Raw genomic sequence first — 18,475 nt, forward strand, 5'->3', positions numbered from 1 at the left:
CTGTGACCTTTCACCTCCACTGGTGCTCACTGTCTCGCCGGTCTAGTCCCCTCGTAGATCCCCTCTTGTGTGGGCTATTCGGCTCCCTTTGCTGGGTATATACAGGAGTATACAGGTGCTGCAGAGGACTTGGACTCCAGCTCTCTCACCGGTCAATGGTCCCGCCTTGCTTGCTCCAATGCGTCACTTCCGCTTAGTCCCGATGCGTCACTTCCGGTCGCGGCTGTGTGAGTGTCAGCTCCCAGATCTCTCCTCTCTCCTCTCAGGGCGGCTACCACTCTACGCGTTTCGCCAGGTGTGTGGCTTCCTCAGGGGAAACGCGTAGAGTGGTAGCCGCCCTGAGAGGAGAGAGGAGAGATCTGGGAGCTGACACTCACACAGCCGCGACCGGAAGTGACGCATCGGGACTAAGCGGAAGTGACGCATTGGAGCAAGCAAGGCGGGACCATTGACCGGTGAGAGAGCTGGAGTCTAAGTCCTCTGCAGCACCTGTATACTCCTGTATATACCCAGCAAAGGGAGCCGAATAGCCCACACAAGAGGGGATCTACGAGGGGACTAGACCGGCGAGACAGCGAGCACCAGTGGAGCTGAAAGGTCACAGAGAGCGGTGGTCCACACGCAGTCACACCGGAGGAGGCGGGTGAGCCTGGAGCTAACCATTTTCTCTCCTCAATCACTATCAATGTGATACATGCCTTAACCACTTGTTTTTATTGTAAGTGTTTATTTTTACCCTATAAAGTCGAGTTTTTTATTGTTACTGGTCTGCACTATGGTATCATTTCTTTTACATATACACTGCTGCTGAGCTGAGAGTTGGAGATCCCACTACCTGGTTAAAGAAATCCTCCTAGCAGAGACCATTGTGTGTCAAAACTGCTCGTTTTTGACTTACATCTTGTAAGTAGGCAACACATAGGAGCCAAGACAGAACACAAATTTATACACCTTTTAAAAACTGTCTGCACTTAGATTGTTTTTTGTTTTTTGTTCTATTTCCCTTTATGCTCCCCCTGGATTGCAGTTGGAGAGTGAAGATTTGTGGGACTAGTGAAACCAGTCCCCACCAGCTGGGTTTTGAGCAGGGGGTTTGAACTCATTTATATTGTTTTGCACGTTATTGAATCACGTCACAAAGTTTTATAATCATTCGATTTTATTATTAACTCACTGTATAACACAAGAGCACACTAATAGAGCTAGCGCCGTTTCTTTCACCTTCACTTTGCACAACACAGCCAGCTTTTTTCAGCTGTCAAAAAAAGGATTAGCTAGTGCAAATCGTATTTGTGTCTGTTTTAGTGCTTCGGGATGATCGGAGTTACAGTTATTTACATGTAAATGTGCAATTTACACATATCGACCTTTCTCTCATATGCAGAAACTACATCAGATATGTCTTGCTATGAACACTTTCAGCAGCAGAGTTCTGTCACTCTGATTTCTTTATTTTGCTGTACAGTACTTTCCTGATTTGAGCGCAGCATGAAAACGTCTATCTGAAGACACATGAAAGAAACGCCAGTGGAGAACGAGTTTGGGCTTGTGTGTTTTGTCATGACATCTTTCATGACGCTTTTCCTTCACGGACCAACTTGTGAAGCAGGGACATTTTCCAGGACACCAAGTGTAACAGAATGCTAATGAGTGGTTAGACACAATTGCGATGACATTAGCTTTCTTATTCCTTTCTGTAGACAAAAGGGTATGTTTTGTTAAATAAATCCTGTTGTGTACTTTTAAGCTGATAAACACTAAGGGCAGCTTAAAATATGATAACATAATTATATGTATACTTTTAGTTGACATAATTACTGTACCCATGTCATAATACTGTATCATACACACTGCTACCCTATATTGGTAATGTTGAGTTATATTGTCCTACGGCTGAAGGAGCGGCTCAATGAGTAAAAGCTCTGACTCTGAAAACAATAGCGCAGAGTTTGAAGCAGGGGAGCCGGTTTCAAATCCTCCTCGCGACCTTGGGCGAGTCACTTTATGTCCCTGTGCCTCAGGCACCACAGATTAGATTGTAAACCTGCAACAATTCTATATACAGCGCCATTCAATAAAAAACAACCAACAACAATACTCATTCCACTATGAATGGATTCTGTATATAATATGTACAAAAATGCTCAGTTTGCTTAGGTCAATTAGAAAATGTGACAGTTCCATTATATTAACATTAATGGGACTACAATCTTACCCGGCACAGGGAAGAGCTCTTCACAGCATATTGATATGGGACTAATGTCTCAAAAGACATATGTCTTGTTTCATAAACTCCTGTTGAACTTGTCCTAGATATTTATTCTACAAGGTACTAATTATATATATATTAAAAACAGTAGAAAAAGCAGTTGTCCTAGAATATGACATTTGGAGTTTCTACAAAGTACTGTAATATCTCAATACTTGAATAGGCCACTAATGAGGAAGATATAAGAAAAGATAGGACAGAAGGCTAGTGGCACACTTTACTGATTTGAATCACACAAGTAAAGACAAAGCAAACAGATATATTATGGTGTCCACTTAAATGCCCTCAGGAGAAAGTGAGGGGAAATATCCTTCGTATTAAAAATCATTTTAATAGAACTTGTAGTCTAAAAATAAGTGACACAAATATTATCGCAAGAAAAAAAAAATATATAAAATCACTTAAAAGTGTTGGGGGGAGGGTTATGCTATGATCTTGGGAACAGTATTATGAGATCAGTACTCATATATTGTTTTGGTTAGATTGTGTATTCAATTAATTACTGGTGTTAACAGGCTAATTTGTTGATAATTTGCTGTTGTAGATATAGTTATCATGCGGATCTTCATGCCAATAGAGTTTTAGATGGCAAAGATGCTGAATTCTCCACTCAATGGTTGTGAACAATTTATACCCAGAGAGTCTAGAGATGGCAATTTAAGAGAAAAACACCCCTACTTGTATGGTAACAGGGTGTAACCTAGTGCTAATAAAAGCTAAGTGGGTCTCCTGAATAGAGCTCCCACATCAATACTTTATATAGTGCTTGTGTAGAGGTGCAGAGGAAGTCTTTCTGCATGAATGTTATAAAGCACCTACAGTATATGTATTTGGCGAAGTGATGTTCTTATAAACACATTGTAGTGGTTATAATTGGTTAATGGCTCTAAGACAATAGGATTCAAAGTAGAGATCTTGTTACAAAATACCTGGCAGTATATACAGTATTGCCTTTGTACCCACAGAGTATATTATATCTGTTTGGTGATACCAAGTCTGTAAGCATATACATATGGTCTATGAGCCCTATAGCTTCTATTTGTATCAATGAGATTATATTTATAGGTATCTATAGATGTGTACTGAGTTTCCTGCTTGTAAATATAATGGCTCACTGTGATACTACTATTACAACAGGTCTGGCAACATGTGTTGCCTATCTAACCATAAGATATACTCTGTCTATCTGTTAGGTAGTATCTAATCTGCCACTTTAACAGTAGGGTCTATCATCCCTGTAAACGCTAGTGTATTAATCTCTTAAAGTAAAGATCGCAAGCCTGTATAGCTACAAGTAACACGGTTTCTTTGGTGCTGTAAAGGCATCCCACCGAACCGCCCAGTGCTACAATCGGATCAGAGGCATATCTCTCCCCCTTCCTACGTGTCTGCGTCACATGTATTGTGACATCACACACAATTAGAAGCACATCTGGAATAACTTTAATATATCCATGTATGTTTTTGGTACACTTTCTGCAATATTTTACTGTTCGCCATCCATCAATTGAATAACTCATTTATTGACTGAGCAGATGTCAATGCCTTGCTTTCTAATTTATTGCAGGATTCTCTAACATCTAAAGGAATAATTCTTTATTGTCCGAAGCAGTCGTTTGGACCATTTTGGCCTAAAACCCAGAGTGACATCAATGGTGGTTTTTGGCCAAAAGGGCAGCCAAGTTGGTTGCTTCGGAGTATAAAGAATTGCCTCCTAAGGGGTGAGTATCCTTTCTTACACTGTATGGTCTAAGACTTGAAAAAGCATTTGTTTCCAACATAGTATAGTCATCGGTCTTTCAAAGATGGACCAATGAAAATAGCCAGGTAGATACTTACATGTGTAGTGTGACCAGATCCATTATTGTGATTTAAATATATAATAGATACATGACCAGAATGACATTTTGGAAATAAGTCATAATGACAAATTTCAGCCACTGATTCCAGTGTGTACAAAATAAAATGCAGAGATCTTAACTATATTTCAGTATCTGGAAAGATGAGCCTTTGGCCTTTCAAAACAGTGCTAAAAAAAAAAAAATCTTGTTACAAATTCCACTCTTCAAATCATTTATTTCACTTATATGTCCATTATACTATATTTTAGGTTTTTTTTTTAAATGCGTCGCAAAATGTCATTTATATTTCTTCACAAAAAAATGATAGATGCATCGTTGATAAAGATGTAACTTTGTAAAACATTTTAAAATATTTTATTTGTGAATTTGATGTTATTCCTGGTGATATTTTATAAGTGTCTCATTGATAGGTTGTAATCTATACGAGTCCAAATCGCATTAGTTTCTATGCACTTCCGACAGAAGATTTATTTTAAATGTGTTCTTTATAAGGGGGAAGCAACAGATTGGGGCAGGTTCTTTGAAGTGGAAGACAGGGTCCTATTCAGTGTTACTTCACAGAATACACATAACAGTCTTTGCATCTGTATCAGAGTAATGTGCTTGTCCATTGTTTTCCTAGAGTTTATACACTAGTAAGAATGGCTTCTACAACTGGGAAGCAAGTCTAATTATTTCATGCTGTTCTAAATGATTAAGCCTTAAGCAACCACAAGGTTTATGTGGCAGTGTTGCCAGTTATACAAACACAATACTATTAATTTAATGAACCATTTAATATTATAAATAAACACCAGAGTCTGAATAAAAAATGATATTTGTAAAGATGGATTTTTACTTTCCGTCTCCACTGTAGAGTGAGTTTAAGTTGTAACTGTGTTGTTTGTTGTATTAACAACTGACCATGCGAAGGAGACAACTGTTTAAGGGGAAAAGTTAAGCATTTATGTTGCAAAGCCAAAAAAAACCTCATAAAACATAAACACAAAGAAAGAAGTATATTAATCATGCGGTTATTCCAAGCAATTCATCCTTCAAAGAGTTGGTGATTTATTTTGTTGTTGTAATTCTTCTTATGAATGTATTGTGTTTCATTTGTTAACTCTCTGCATACTGTACAACATTAGATTAAGCAGAACTGGAAAAAAAACACGTGGGCGTTTCATGAGTATTTCAATGAACATTTCTTTTACCTTTGGAACTGTCATGTTTCGCTGCTATTAGCAAACACAAGTTTTAAGGCTCTAATCGGAAACATTTCCCTGATTCTCCAGTATTTTGCATCCTTGTCTAACACATCTGCTTCTATTAGTCAGGACTCTAATGTTTCTTGGGATCCTCACTGAAATACCACAAAATAGCCCATCACTTCAATTCCCACCCTTGGAATTAACCAACAGAGGTTTCAGATGGTCTAAAATATTTAATAACTTTTATTTCCCTTTGTCTTTAACTGCAGGATCTGTGGTCATGGAAGCAAGGCCATGTGGTTGATTCTTGGCAGTCAGCAGTCTGTGGAGCTTTTGCAGGTGCAAGGGATTATATGTTGAACTGGGGAAGACCAAAGAAGGGAGGAAAAAAATGTGAAAATGTATTAAGTTCACCAGCACAGCATTCTTTCATAAAGCCAGTTTTTTTAGAGAAAAATCATTCCAGTTGTTGTTTTGCGTTAGAGGTCTCCGTAAAAAAGAGGAAGGGTCACACAAAAAGGTGTGCAGTTGAAAGACAGCCAATTTGTTCTTGACAAATTTGCGTTGGTTAAAATAAGAAGTGTCAATCAGTTTGCCTAGTAATCTTGAAGGAGAATTGTAAGAATCTTCTGTGAAGAGACATTTCACTTGAGTGCAGTCCAGCCCAGCTGTCTGCCCCAAGCTGTTCTTCAGGGGTTTATATGACTCCTGCGAAAGCTCATGATTCACAGCTCATATGACAGCTTTGACAGCAGTGTAGATTAACTGGTGTCAGGAGAGCAGGAGATATTCCTGCAACAGCCTGCAGGCTGAAACCTTCTAAGCACACGTAGAGGAGGACAGAACATCTGGGCAACTTGAGGACAGTACACAAACAATGAATAGGACATCAATAAATATTTCTACAACAAATGGATTAATAAGGTGGACCTGGATTTTATTACTCTACAACATGGCTTTTCTTTGTCAAAATAATGCACAATTTACATGTTGATCCCTCAGGCTAGTTCACAAGGTGATGCACGTACGTGTATGGCATTCTTGCCACTGGTGCTCAGCTACAGTTGTCCCGTGGTGAGGCGGTAACCCCCGACAATCGAGAATAAATGAAGGAGTGGCACTCGTGTTATCTTGTGGAAAGACCACTCGAGTGTCACTTCATTTACTCTTGATACCTCAGACTAGTACAGTTGCCCCACATATTCCGAAGCGGCACTGCCCATTGTTTTTATCGATACATAAAAGGACAAGATATACAACACAGTTGGTTCTAGACAATCTCGGGCTCCAGCCTCAACACAATAGAGGAGCAAAAACAAAAGACTTGCATAATAAAACTCGCCACACCTCATAAATTAGCAGCGATAGGGTGATCACAGCTGTCATTAGTAAGAAATATCTTTGAGAGGTTAGAAGTAGAAAGTGGGGGGTTTATGGACTTCATTTCTCAGTGGGCACAGACGTGAAAAATGTGTAACAGCACCGCATCATTTATATGATTTGTGAACGATAAGAATCAACTTGATAAATACACAGAGGTCCTTTCAAATGAAATGCTGCAGATTACAATCTGTATTACCTTGTGTCATTGTTATGAAGGAGATAACGTCTTTGCTGTTTATAATCAGCAGTATAAAAGAGACATTTTTCTCAGCCTATGATTTTGCTAGAAAAACACCAAGAGAGAGATTGATTAAAACGTCACTGCTGAGATTGTAGATGTACATAGGCGCATTAACATTCAAGACCTTGCAAGTTTCCTCTGCAGATTACTAGGACTGAAGAAGAAACTTGTGACCTACTGTACTGACATCTATGAAGAACTCTCATGTACTGTATGCCCATTAAAAGTTTTAATTACCTATACAATCCCTATTGATAACATTCTAGTTTTCTGCAGAACCGATCAACCTGCTGCACCTCCCGTTCAGTTATTAAATGGTGAAAATAATTAATTTTAAAAATATATATATTTACATATTTATTCAACCAGGTATGGATCTTCAGTCACTTTAAATGAACAGATGTCCGTCTCCCATACTTGACAACTACATTTCAAATTGCTTGGTAACTGGCAATTCACCAGTAAAACAATATTCATGAGTTTTTAAGTAACACGTTGTTGACAATGGGAAGTAATGTCGGGTTACTTGCATTCCTTCATGGTAGTCCAAACTTTCAACACCTTCACCAAAATACATTAACCTTTAATATTGACAGCTGAGTCAGGTGATGTATGTTTGAATGAGGGTGAACCTGTAAAACTAGATTCAGGCCCTCAAACATAAAATGTACAGTATTCAAAGCGCAGCATGTACTGCGTCTGATGTTAAAGCCTAGATTGTTTTTTTTTAAAGAAATGTACCACTTCATCAGTAACTGATGATCACTGAATATATTGGACTTAGCAGTCAATGGGAACTGTCTGTTTTCTTCTTTATAATATATTTGAACTCATAAATAAAAACACATTAATATGCTCAAATGCGCAACAGTAGATCATCCTGATGGCAAATATAAGCTGTTGCAGGGAAATTAGCCTAAAATGTTAATGGTATAAGAAAGCACTCAATAGGGTGAAATATGACATTTCTAGATGCACTCTTTTTATTGTTTGTGTGAGCACTGCATCTTGTGGGGAGATGTTTATATTTCAGTTAATTTAATCTCATGCTTTCAGTGGCAGGTTAAGGGCACCAATACATGGCAATGACCTCAATTGCATTCACATCTGACATTAAAGATGCTAATGAAGACGGTAATGATAGGTGCTTTGTGTTGGAGCCATGACGATGAATTCCCAATACTTGACTTGGGTTATGGCGGGATTGTTTGGAATGCTAGTATATACCAACCTTCCCTGTATATTCCCTCTCTGCGGGTGGTTATTAGCCTACGTTATAAGCCAGGTGGACAGCTGCGATAGCAGAGACGGAGGTGTTACCTGATTAAACAATAACTCGTGTCTCATTAACTACTGACTGTCATCCTCCACTGTTCTTGGAACCATGTGATGTATTTTCATGAAGTCAATGTACTAAAGATATCTCTGACACTTCAGAACAAATTCTCGAGCATATTTTTCCATCAGATGTATTGTACTGCCTGATGTGTGATAGTTTGTGTGTCCTTGAATTCATAGTCTTTGTCATTCTAGCCATCAGTAATGTCACTGTCGGTTATAAATTATTGTTCTATCCAGGCATATCTAGTTTACATTTTATGGCTTTCATGCTGTGAATTGAGACGGGCACCAAACTAGAAGCTACTGTAGAGATATTTCAAATATACCTCTGAAAGATCAAATGAATATGTATAGAAGCTCCCCAGGTTGTTATGCAAACTGCTGGCAAATTCTTCCCTGAATTCATGTACAAGCATCTCCTGAAAAGCTCATTAGTATCTCTACATTTAATTTTGAAAGTAAGGACAATGAATAGGTCACTGGAACATTGTCCTAGCTTGTAATTACCAATTCCCATTATTTCCACTTCAATGGACAAGTTGCTTATTTTTTTTAATTGTATTTTTTTCCGATCTTGTTCCCATAAGATCGTCAATAAAAAAAAAAAAATCATAATCTATGTAGTTTTAAATACTGTCACATTTCAAGATTTAGCCAAAGTTGTGGGACGTACACAGTGTGCGTGATATCTACTGATGTGCATGATCTCATTTGTGTCTTTTGTATGTATACTTGTATTCAGGTGGATTTGCAGCTGCAGTTACCACACCTCTAGACGTAGCAAAGACCCGAATAATGTTGGCAAAGGTATGTCAAAGGAGAATAAGCGCAATACCTTGTGCATATTTCTGTTTGGTGTAGTTATACACAGAACATATGCATTAAAGACAGGTCAGTATGAATGTTTGCAAATGTTAAAAAAAAAGAAAATGGTATAAAACCTCTGATTGCAGACTTTCTCTGAGCTGAACTACAATGCCACTCTCATTACAGTATAACTGCAAGCATCTGGGTTTACCTCCCCTGCTCGGTCAGCCTATCTCCGGATATTTGCCTTGGTGGCAGGAGAATCCTGCTAGTGCTTATAGTTCCAACTTTGAAAATCTGTTTCCTTAATGAAAAAACATTGAATTCTGTGTGCTACTAATGCTATTTCATGTTCTCACAGTTTCAGGTGTTTAAATGTATCAGCGTGTTCCAAGTCATATCCTTAATTCATTCCTTTTTCACTTTAGACTGGTTCCAGCACTGCAAATGGAAACGTGGTATTTGCCCTTCACAGCATTTGGAAAAGTCAAGGAATTAAAGGGTATGGCTGTACTGTTAATTATTCTGTATTATGTATTGTTCATGGACTACCAAAGTGCCACTCAACTTAGTGCCTGATTCAATATAGTCCGGAGTCGCTATGTCACAATATAGTCCAGAGTCGCTATGTCACAATATAGTCCGTTCACAGTGCAAAGAAGCTCTTCGGACTTTCTTTAGTTGGGCCCGGTGTCATCTTTGTTATGACACCTTTTCATTTTCATCCCATAGCTCATTGTGTAATTTGTCAGCAGCGTCCTGCTTTGGAGACATACTGGTGGGAATTACCTTTTGTAAACAGGAACTGGTTTGTAAATCTTCCATGAATAGTGCAATTTTGGAATCACTGTAGTATATTTTGGAATGTTCTATCATTTTTATGTCATGAAAAAAAAAAGCTGATTTTATAAAAATGCATAAATCTATTAACCTGGTTTCCAATGCTTTGGTTTAAAGAACGTTTCTGTGATCCAAAAAGGATGACCCAAGTGGCCAACGACATATTCCCCACCGATGTCTTCTCCAGAACACGCTACTACAATGAGCCTAATGTTTTAAAGAACATCCTTCATATTCCTTAAATATGCCTTATGCTAAAATGATTGAGACGTTACACAGATGAATGCTTTCCCTTCGTCTTTACTGTAACTAACGTTGCTCCCTTATGTGGAAACACGTGTGATGAAGAAAAAAAGAAGTTATTTTAGCAATTCTCTCGCTATATCCTTTAGTTGCCAGGTAATATATGGTTTGTGTTTAGAATAATAACTATTTAATAATAACTTTATTTCATATAGTGTTTTTCTCCCAATGGGGCTCAAAGCGCGTCACAATTACAGTATAGCGCGCGGTACGTAGTACAAAGGATTGTTAGTCACAGTCACTGCCCCGTGGAGCTTACATTATGTTTTTGGTGCCTGAGGCACAGGAGATAAAGTGACTTGCCCAAGGTCACACGGAGCCGACACCAGGAATTGAACCAAGCCCCCCTGCTTCAAAATCCGTGTTGTTACTCACTTAGTAATGTTGCTCCTTCTCCCTTATGTTTATTTATTATGAACAATCTATTTAGAATATACCCGTATTCATAGTAGTATCCTAATAAGATTGCAATATATTAATACACCAATTTGCGGTGTGGTCCCTATGCTGTTTTGTTTGCAGTCAGTAATAACAGATGTACGGTATTGGGAAAATAAGGAAAAGTTCCCGAGGATAAACAAAAGATGACAGAATTATGTTTATAACCCAGTATAACAAAATGTGAGAGTGATTGGGAGTGTGAATAGAATAGATATTTAGCCTCGGGACTTTACAAAAATTTTGAAATGTGAAATTAAGCAATTATACGTAATTCCAAAGTCTAGCCAGCTCTATGCAGTGCTGACAATGATGTTATTTTCCTTATAAATTCCATATGTTGCAGCTACAAAAATAGATCTGATTTCACTTATGTTCCTTTTCGCTTTGATCCACAAAGATACTGCTATTTGAAGTTTTTTAACTGTTAAATAATAGTTTAACTATTTTTATTTTTAATTGGCATAACCTGGTGCTCAAAGCTGCAGGTCATACTTGGAGCATTTCCTTGTCAATTAGCATTCATTTCCTATCCAGTTCCAAGTATCTAAAGCTGATTATACTTAAAGACCCCCCAAAAATGATGATCACATACCCTTCAACATTTCACACAGGAAAATAGGTACACATGCGTCTATTATAACCTAACACCCCTCAAATAGATCTCCACACCCCTTATATATAACCCACACTCCTTATACAGTAAATCCCCTCATATACCCCCCAGACACACTGCTTATTCTCCTTATATACCCTACACCCCTTATTTATCCCTGTATCACTAATATAACAACCATCACCCCACTGTGATTACCTCTTCCCCACTAATAAAATAACCCCTACTAATATGGTAACCCCCACCCCACATCATCATTTGGCACTTCGCCTCACTTTTTAATGAACCAGCAAGCATAACGACCTCGGAAGATCCAGGAACCGCTGCGGTTTTCCAAGACCACACTATCTGCGACCGTGGATCAATCAGAATCTTCGATGACGCAAATAGGCTGGCCATCAAGCGAGGCCAGCCTATCAGCGTTGCCAAAGATTCTGATTGGCCAGTGGTCACAGCACAAGCGGGGGGGGAGGGGTGTGGTGTGTAACAAAAAGGTATCAATCAGCAAGATAAGACCCTTAAACATGTCACTGGAATTAGTTCACTTTGGCCCAAGGAGGAATTGCCCTTATAAAGTAGGGCTTTTTTTTTTTTTACCACAGGGAGCCCCTCAATCTAGGAAACATGTAGAACAAACTCCCTCCCCCCCAGCATAAAACTGGGCATCAGCCACGACAGCCAATTAACAAGGGTTTCCGCACATCCTAATCATGTAACACTCGTTCACTTAAAATGTACAGCAACCATGTAATTTCCCAAAGGTGCCTGGAAATTTGATCTACATATTTTGATTCCAAGAAGAAGAAAAAAAAGCTGCTGCTTTAAATAGTTTGCAAGTGTCATACAGAATCAAGATGGCAGACCTGACAAGGGTGTGTATGTTGGTAGTTACAGTAGCAGGAATAACAAATCTTATTACGCCATGGAGGCCAATAATATGTGCTTGCAATACAATATGTTGCGGTGAAAAGGATCAGATGTCCCATATTAATCAGCATGGTATATTCCCTTGGTTGGGTATCATTAACCCAATCATGAATTGCTTCTGTTTCTCTCCATCTTTTGTACAAGGCTACAGACGATTGACTGATGACTATTATGACAAAGTGCAGTTGTGGTTGTAGAGAAACATATTTGGAAACCAGTATTTTACAGAGGTATCCTTTGGGAGTTCTGTCACTACAGTACATCTCATGCAAATGACTCTGCTTTGGAGCTGCAGTTATGTTAATAGGTCTAAGTGCTGTCTAGTGAATCTCTAAAATGTTCCCAGCTGGTTTCCTGCCCTTACTCTAGGCGGAGTTCATTACCACAAAAACCCAAGCCACTGTGCTAAGACTTTTACAAACCTACGTCAATTTATCCACCAGAGCGAGACAATGTATTGTATTGCAGACAGTTGGAGGTGAAGAATAATGTTTCTTCTCAGTTTCTCACCATGTTTCTTTCCTTGCCTAGATTATTTGCTGGTATTGTCCCAAGAATGACTGCAATCAGCCTCGGAGGGTTCATCTTTCTTGGTGCTTATGACAAAACACGGAGTTTGCTGCTTTAACCGCTATGAAGAATCCTTCGGAAATGTGCAAAATAACCCCAAATAGGGACATTTGTTTGACAAAAGAAAACCATGGGCTTCCACGATTTACTTACTGGGTGATACTAATATATCTATTACTCCGAAAATACCCTCTGTGAGAAAGGGTTTGGAAACATGTGCTGTATTGTTGGAAATAATTAACACAACAAAGCCATTGAATTAATACAGCTTAAGCAGTTAAGCCATAGCATATCATAAGGAGGACACATCAAAGGAAGTCGTTTAAATTTAGATTTTATTTGTTCTAGTACTCAAATTGTTACTTAGGCATTAATTTTGTAATATGAGCAAATAAAACTTTTTTTAATTCTTAGAATACAGCTGAATTTAAAAAAAAAATGCTTTCTTCTAATCAATCTATTTGTAATTAGCAGCGATATAAGCTAGATTTCCACTTTTAGAGAGGAGGGGGTGGGAGGTAAGGGACAACCAAACTATGGCACTTCACCTTAAGTATGTAAAAGTGGTTGAAGATACAGCCCCAGCAGGTTTAAATCCAACACCATTCAGTTGCAGTTTCATGACTACCAATAACAGACCAGGCCACACACTTGCAGGCTAGTCATTTTTACAGACCACTTCCAAGTATTAAAGCTGCAGTTCAGTAATTTTTTTTTTTTTTTTTACTTCGATAGTTTCATGTGGGCAATCTCTAATTACCTAAAGAACTGCATAGCTGCCGATCAATTCGTTCTCCGTCTATTGATCGGCAAAGTTTGGCGACATCTTTAAATATGGGGAATGTAAATCGTTGCTAGAGGAACAAGCATGCTTGTTAAAATAGAATACAAGAAAATTGGTCTTTCAAAGATGTTGTTTTTTAAAACAGAAAATGCTAAAAGTATATTTTCTTACTACAGAACTGATTTATTAAAAAAAAAAACACGCATGCCGGATATTGCCTGAACTGCAGCTTTAAGGCCTTTTGGACATATTACATATGTGTCCCCTAGGGGCCACAAAAAGATTCCCATGTATTGCACTCATTCAGTGTATAGTATAATGGATAAAGACTCAGTGGTCTCTAGGTACAGTACTAGATGAAAAGGTCACCAATGGTAACACAACTCCCTTTTGGACATACAGCTCAAGCCCCTTATAACGCGGTGCTTGGGGTCTAAAGAATCACATCGCGTTAGAAGCAGATCGCGTTAGAAATAATGTACCAATTTTATGCGTTGTACAATAAAGTATTTAAGATACCAATAAGCGTGTTGTAACGTATTCATCAATACGAAAATTGGGAGCCACGCTTACATCGCGTTATAAGCAGATCAGCGTTGTAACGGATCGCGTTATAGCGGGGTTGAGCTGTATGCAAGAATGTATTGAATGCAAAGTCACTGTTACACATACCGTTTAACCGTTCACTGCCTGAAGGACCTGCCACATTGCTGCAGAGGGATTAATAGTTGCTATGGAAAAACTGTAAGGAGGCTCAGTACTTTTGGGTTTCAGACAAGTTGGTCACAAAAGAAACACAATTCATTTTTTCTACTTTATTTTTCAACTGGAACATGAATATCTTTCAGCAAAAAGTTGCAATGTCCTAACAAACTTTTAGTAAAGACACATCAATGTTAGAAACTTCAATATTTTGCAGGTTTTTCAATGTACAACATTGTACCACATTTTCTATAAATAAATAACTTTGTACACAAAAGTAATTCTTCCTTTTCACATTGCCTCTCAGAAGCAGCATTTTCCTATATTTAATGGAAGTAATAGCATGAAAACAGTTAACTCTGTCCAAAAATAAACATTTTGAATTGTTAATGAGGCAAATGTGCTTGAGCTTGAAAAATAAATGCGATTCTTCAATTAGTATTCTACGCTGGTAACATTTAGGCTCAAGTTTTACTAAACAGGCCTAAGGCTTGGCAAACCTCAGGGTTTATTCACTTGAATAGGCCTTCATATGAATGAGGCCTAGCACGGTTTAGTAAATTGAGGCCTACGTTCATTATGTTTTAGAAACAATATTGCAATGAACTTAATAATTTAGTTATGATTTTCACAAACGTTTGATTCCATGAACTCTACGGTTTTTACATCAGCCAATTCACCAGACTTCGTATGTAGAATGAATAATGTATTCAGTTCTTGACTGGAGGAAGCTGTGTGTGCTAGTACAAACAGAAGTTACCTCAAACACCAGCCCTATTTCAGAACAATATTTTAGAGTACATACTGGTTATTGTCTCCTTCAGTTCCCAAAAAACAGGTTATATTTTTTTTGTCATGGCTGTTTGCATGCTTCAGTTTATAAAAAGGCGCCCCTCCATAAGATTCTCGTCGGCAGTTGCCATGGTAGCAAATAGCGTGACCTGTTTGCTTTTACATTTTAATTTTAAATGCTCAGAAAATGGTCAATTGGTGTTACACTGCAGATTAGATAACAAAAAAAAAAAACATAGGGATTGGTGTTTTTAAAAACCTTTTCTTTGTGGAACTCACGTTTGTTTTTCGTCTAAATGAATGTAAGACAGCCAGAAAATAGTTAACCCTTTATATGTATTCAAGGCATTACGCTGTCTAAAACAGGACACCATCTACTCATTGTACAGAGACCACGGACTGGCTGTCGGATGCAAATGATTTTCTATCACCACCATACGGAGCAGTTTTTAATCCAGCCACCCAGAACTGAAAGATTAGCACAGACTCAGTCTATTTTACGTTTACTTAACTTTGTTTTTTAAATGTTTGCATCAACGGCGGTTTAACATTTCAGAAACACAAACCACTACAACCTAAAAAAAAAAAAAAAAAACGAATGTGATTGCCAATTTATGTAACTAACGTCCAAGGCTTGAGGTGTCGCTAAAAGGAAACCCTATCTTAAATTTTTTTTTTTTTCTTAAATTTTTTTCTCAAAATACTCATATTTAGACTTGCAGGGAATTAAAATCTACAGATGGCCAAGGGAGGAAAATGAGGTAACATGAAAAAAAGGATAACCTTTCACATTGTTTCAAACCCCAATCTGCGTGTACAAGTATGGCAGTAATGCATAAAAAAAAGGGTTAACTGGTCAGATTCACTTTACTGTAGATCTGATTCCTAATAAAATGTGATATGTATTAGTTTACTATTGGAGGAACAGTGGACTGTCCAATAGTTCCCATTGCTAAGTTTACAGCTAAAGTCTCTACGTTTTAGAAATCTTGGCACTCCACAAATATAGATACCTACCGCAAAGTGCAAATCCATCTACATTTGAACTGGCTAAATTACACATTGCTTTTGTTCTGAAATCAAAGTATTGCAGAGTCAGCAGGAGTGGTCAGACTTCGTGCCGAGAAAAATCGCCCACGGGTAATATTCTCTATAGATGGCACTCGCTCATATAAAAAAAACCTCCTGAAGATCACACCTGACACTTTTTCCCCCCTCTTTACTCAATATGAACCGGATACATTTTCTTAGGTTGCTGGTAATTTTCTAATATAATTATCCCAGTTGCAAATTTAGTTTCAAGATGAAGACCAAGGCTTAGCAAGAGAACAATTTCATGTGGCCTTTAATCACAAACGTATCACGAATATATATATATATATATATACACATATATATATATATATATATATATATATACACATATATATATATATATATATATATATATACACATATATATATATATATATATACACACACACACAGCTAAAGTGCTTGGTATAATGGCGTATATTCATAGAACATCCATTGAAGAATATTTCCCATTTTGCTGACTCTTTTGTGACCTTTAAGCATTTTGCATCTCTGAACGTGAATACCTGGCACTTTGCACTTGTGATATAGCATATATATATATAATTATAATTCATTTTTGATTAATCCATTCGATTAAATCAACCGGAGCCATAGCTCTGCTGCACTTCATACAGTATTTGCTTACTCCCTGGATATTCTTTGACCATCTGGCTCCAGCTGCTAATACTATATCTTCCCATATACTGCACAGTTCAGTGAAAGGCAGCACATCAGAAGTTCCAGGCACAGGGTATCGCTTCAGGTGCTTAAGTGTCGCAGGTAAAATTGATGAAATATTAACCCATTTAGTGGTATAAAAGGTCTGCAATGTGTTGGTCTGAGACCCTGAAGCACTTAAATGGTTAACATCCAGATATTCTGCACATTTTTCCATAGCTGCACATTAGTTAGCTGTACCTATTTAGGGTCCACCCTACACATTTGTTATGGGGTTCTCAGCTAAAATCTGATGCAGAAATATACATGTGATATAATACAGTCTTCCATGGTGAAGCTAGATTATAGCCACCAGCCATCACTGAAAACCAAATAAAGATGCAAATAAAATGTTTAAGTGCATATTTCTTTCTCGGGAAACTGTGTGCAAGCCACTTATTACCTAGTGGGTTATTTATCAGGGACGACACAGCTGCTAAATGATGCATGCTTTTTTTCTTACTATTCATGTTTTTGGCTCCTTACAGTGTGTGGTACAGTAATGCAGACTCTTATTTTGCAGGCATGGGGTGAGCAATGCATGGCTTGTACCCCGGCCAGCGAATGGGTTCAATCTGATTGACAAAGTTAAAAGAAGTGCCCTTGTAGAATAGGCTATTAAATGGTTTAATGGTAGGGCAGCCTCTGAGCTCAGACGTTCCCGATGTGTAGACTGACTTCACATCGTATTGAATAAGGGTCAAATAAATGGAAATGATGCACATGGTCAAGTTGCCTGCAGTACTCCTAGCACCTTGATAAATGGCCCCGTGTTTATTTGCAAGTTTATGCAATAAGGCACCAAATGTAGTCTTCTGGAAATGTAGTTCTAGAATCAGCAACTTGGTAACCAGAGCTTCACAGCTGTCAAGCATCACTCATGTTATTCATGCACTAAAGATTAAAATAGACTCTGTAAAGATATATGTATATATTTTTTTATATATTTACATATTTATATTTATATATTTATGAAAACTCTTATGTACAACGTATCAAATACGTTACATAAAAGTCTCTTGCATTTATGTGCTGCAAATGCATATCAATTCTTGAGCTACGAACCCTTCTCTTGGAAGTTTTAATGTATGTACATCTTCGTGATGTTCAAATGGGGCCGTTTCCCACACAAGCTTTTGTTTCGTACCTCAGTTTTTTTTTTTCTCTCCCTAAATAGTCCGTTTAGGATTTGAGGTAGAAGGATCCTTTCAGATTCAGTGCAAAATCCAATGTCTTTTTTCCTTTGCACAGAGCAGTTTCATGTCATTCACTTGATCCTTTTAATGGCCTATGTTCGTTACTTGATGTTGCTAAGTGTCCATTGGAAAATAAAGTCTGTTTGGCTGGATCCTCTTTCACAGGATCTGATACAATGTGTGGCCTTTGCTGTAATAAACAGTCAGACGCTGAGGGCTGTTGAAATTCAGCTGACCTGAGTAATGGCTGTAGGTAGGAACCTGCAAAGACATTGAACAGATATAACATTTAAATTGCTACTATGTATTCATGCACAGTAAATATCATGGCCCATATTTGCTAAGCAATCTTTTGCCATAAGACACCTTTTCTGCTGCTGCAAGACACCTAAACAATCCTTTCAGTGCCATAGACACTCC

General features: G+C 37.9%; 2 protein-coding genes across 3 annotated transcripts in view; one reads left to right on the top strand and one right to left on the bottom strand.

Moving 5' to 3' along the window:
* Positions 1 to 16,438, top strand: part of SLC25A26 (solute carrier family 25 member 26) — a 132,339-nt gene extending 115,901 nt beyond the window's left edge. Inside the window, exons 5-8 of one of the 2 annotated variants that reach the window (XM_075574272.1) lie at positions 5,591 to 5,660; positions 9,029 to 9,093; positions 9,522 to 9,595; positions 12,749 to 16,438. In XM_075574272.1, coding sequence (XP_075430387.1) covers positions 5,591 to 5,660; positions 9,029 to 9,093; positions 9,522 to 9,595; positions 12,749 to 12,845 — 306 coding nt within the window. In that variant the 3' untranslated portion in view covers positions 12,846 to 16,438. The remainder of the gene's footprint in view (positions 1 to 5,590; positions 5,661 to 9,028; positions 9,094 to 9,521; positions 9,596 to 12,748) is intronic. The other variant, XM_075574271.1, reaches the window with a different exon arrangement.
* Positions 14,372 to 18,475, bottom strand: part of LRIG1 (leucine rich repeats and immunoglobulin like domains 1) — a 103,537-nt gene continuing 99,433 nt past the window's right edge. The window contains exon 19 of the mRNA XM_075574270.1: positions 14,372 to 18,316. Coding sequence (XP_075430385.1) covers positions 18,123 to 18,316 — 194 coding nt within the window. The 3' untranslated portion in view covers positions 14,372 to 18,122. The remainder of the gene's footprint in view (positions 18,317 to 18,475) is intronic.

This window comes from Ascaphus truei, chromosome 17 (assembly GCF_040206685.1).
Source record: "Ascaphus truei isolate aAscTru1 chromosome 17, aAscTru1.hap1, whole genome shotgun sequence".
Taxonomy (NCBI): Eukaryota; Metazoa; Chordata; class Amphibia; order Anura; family Ascaphidae; genus Ascaphus; species Ascaphus truei.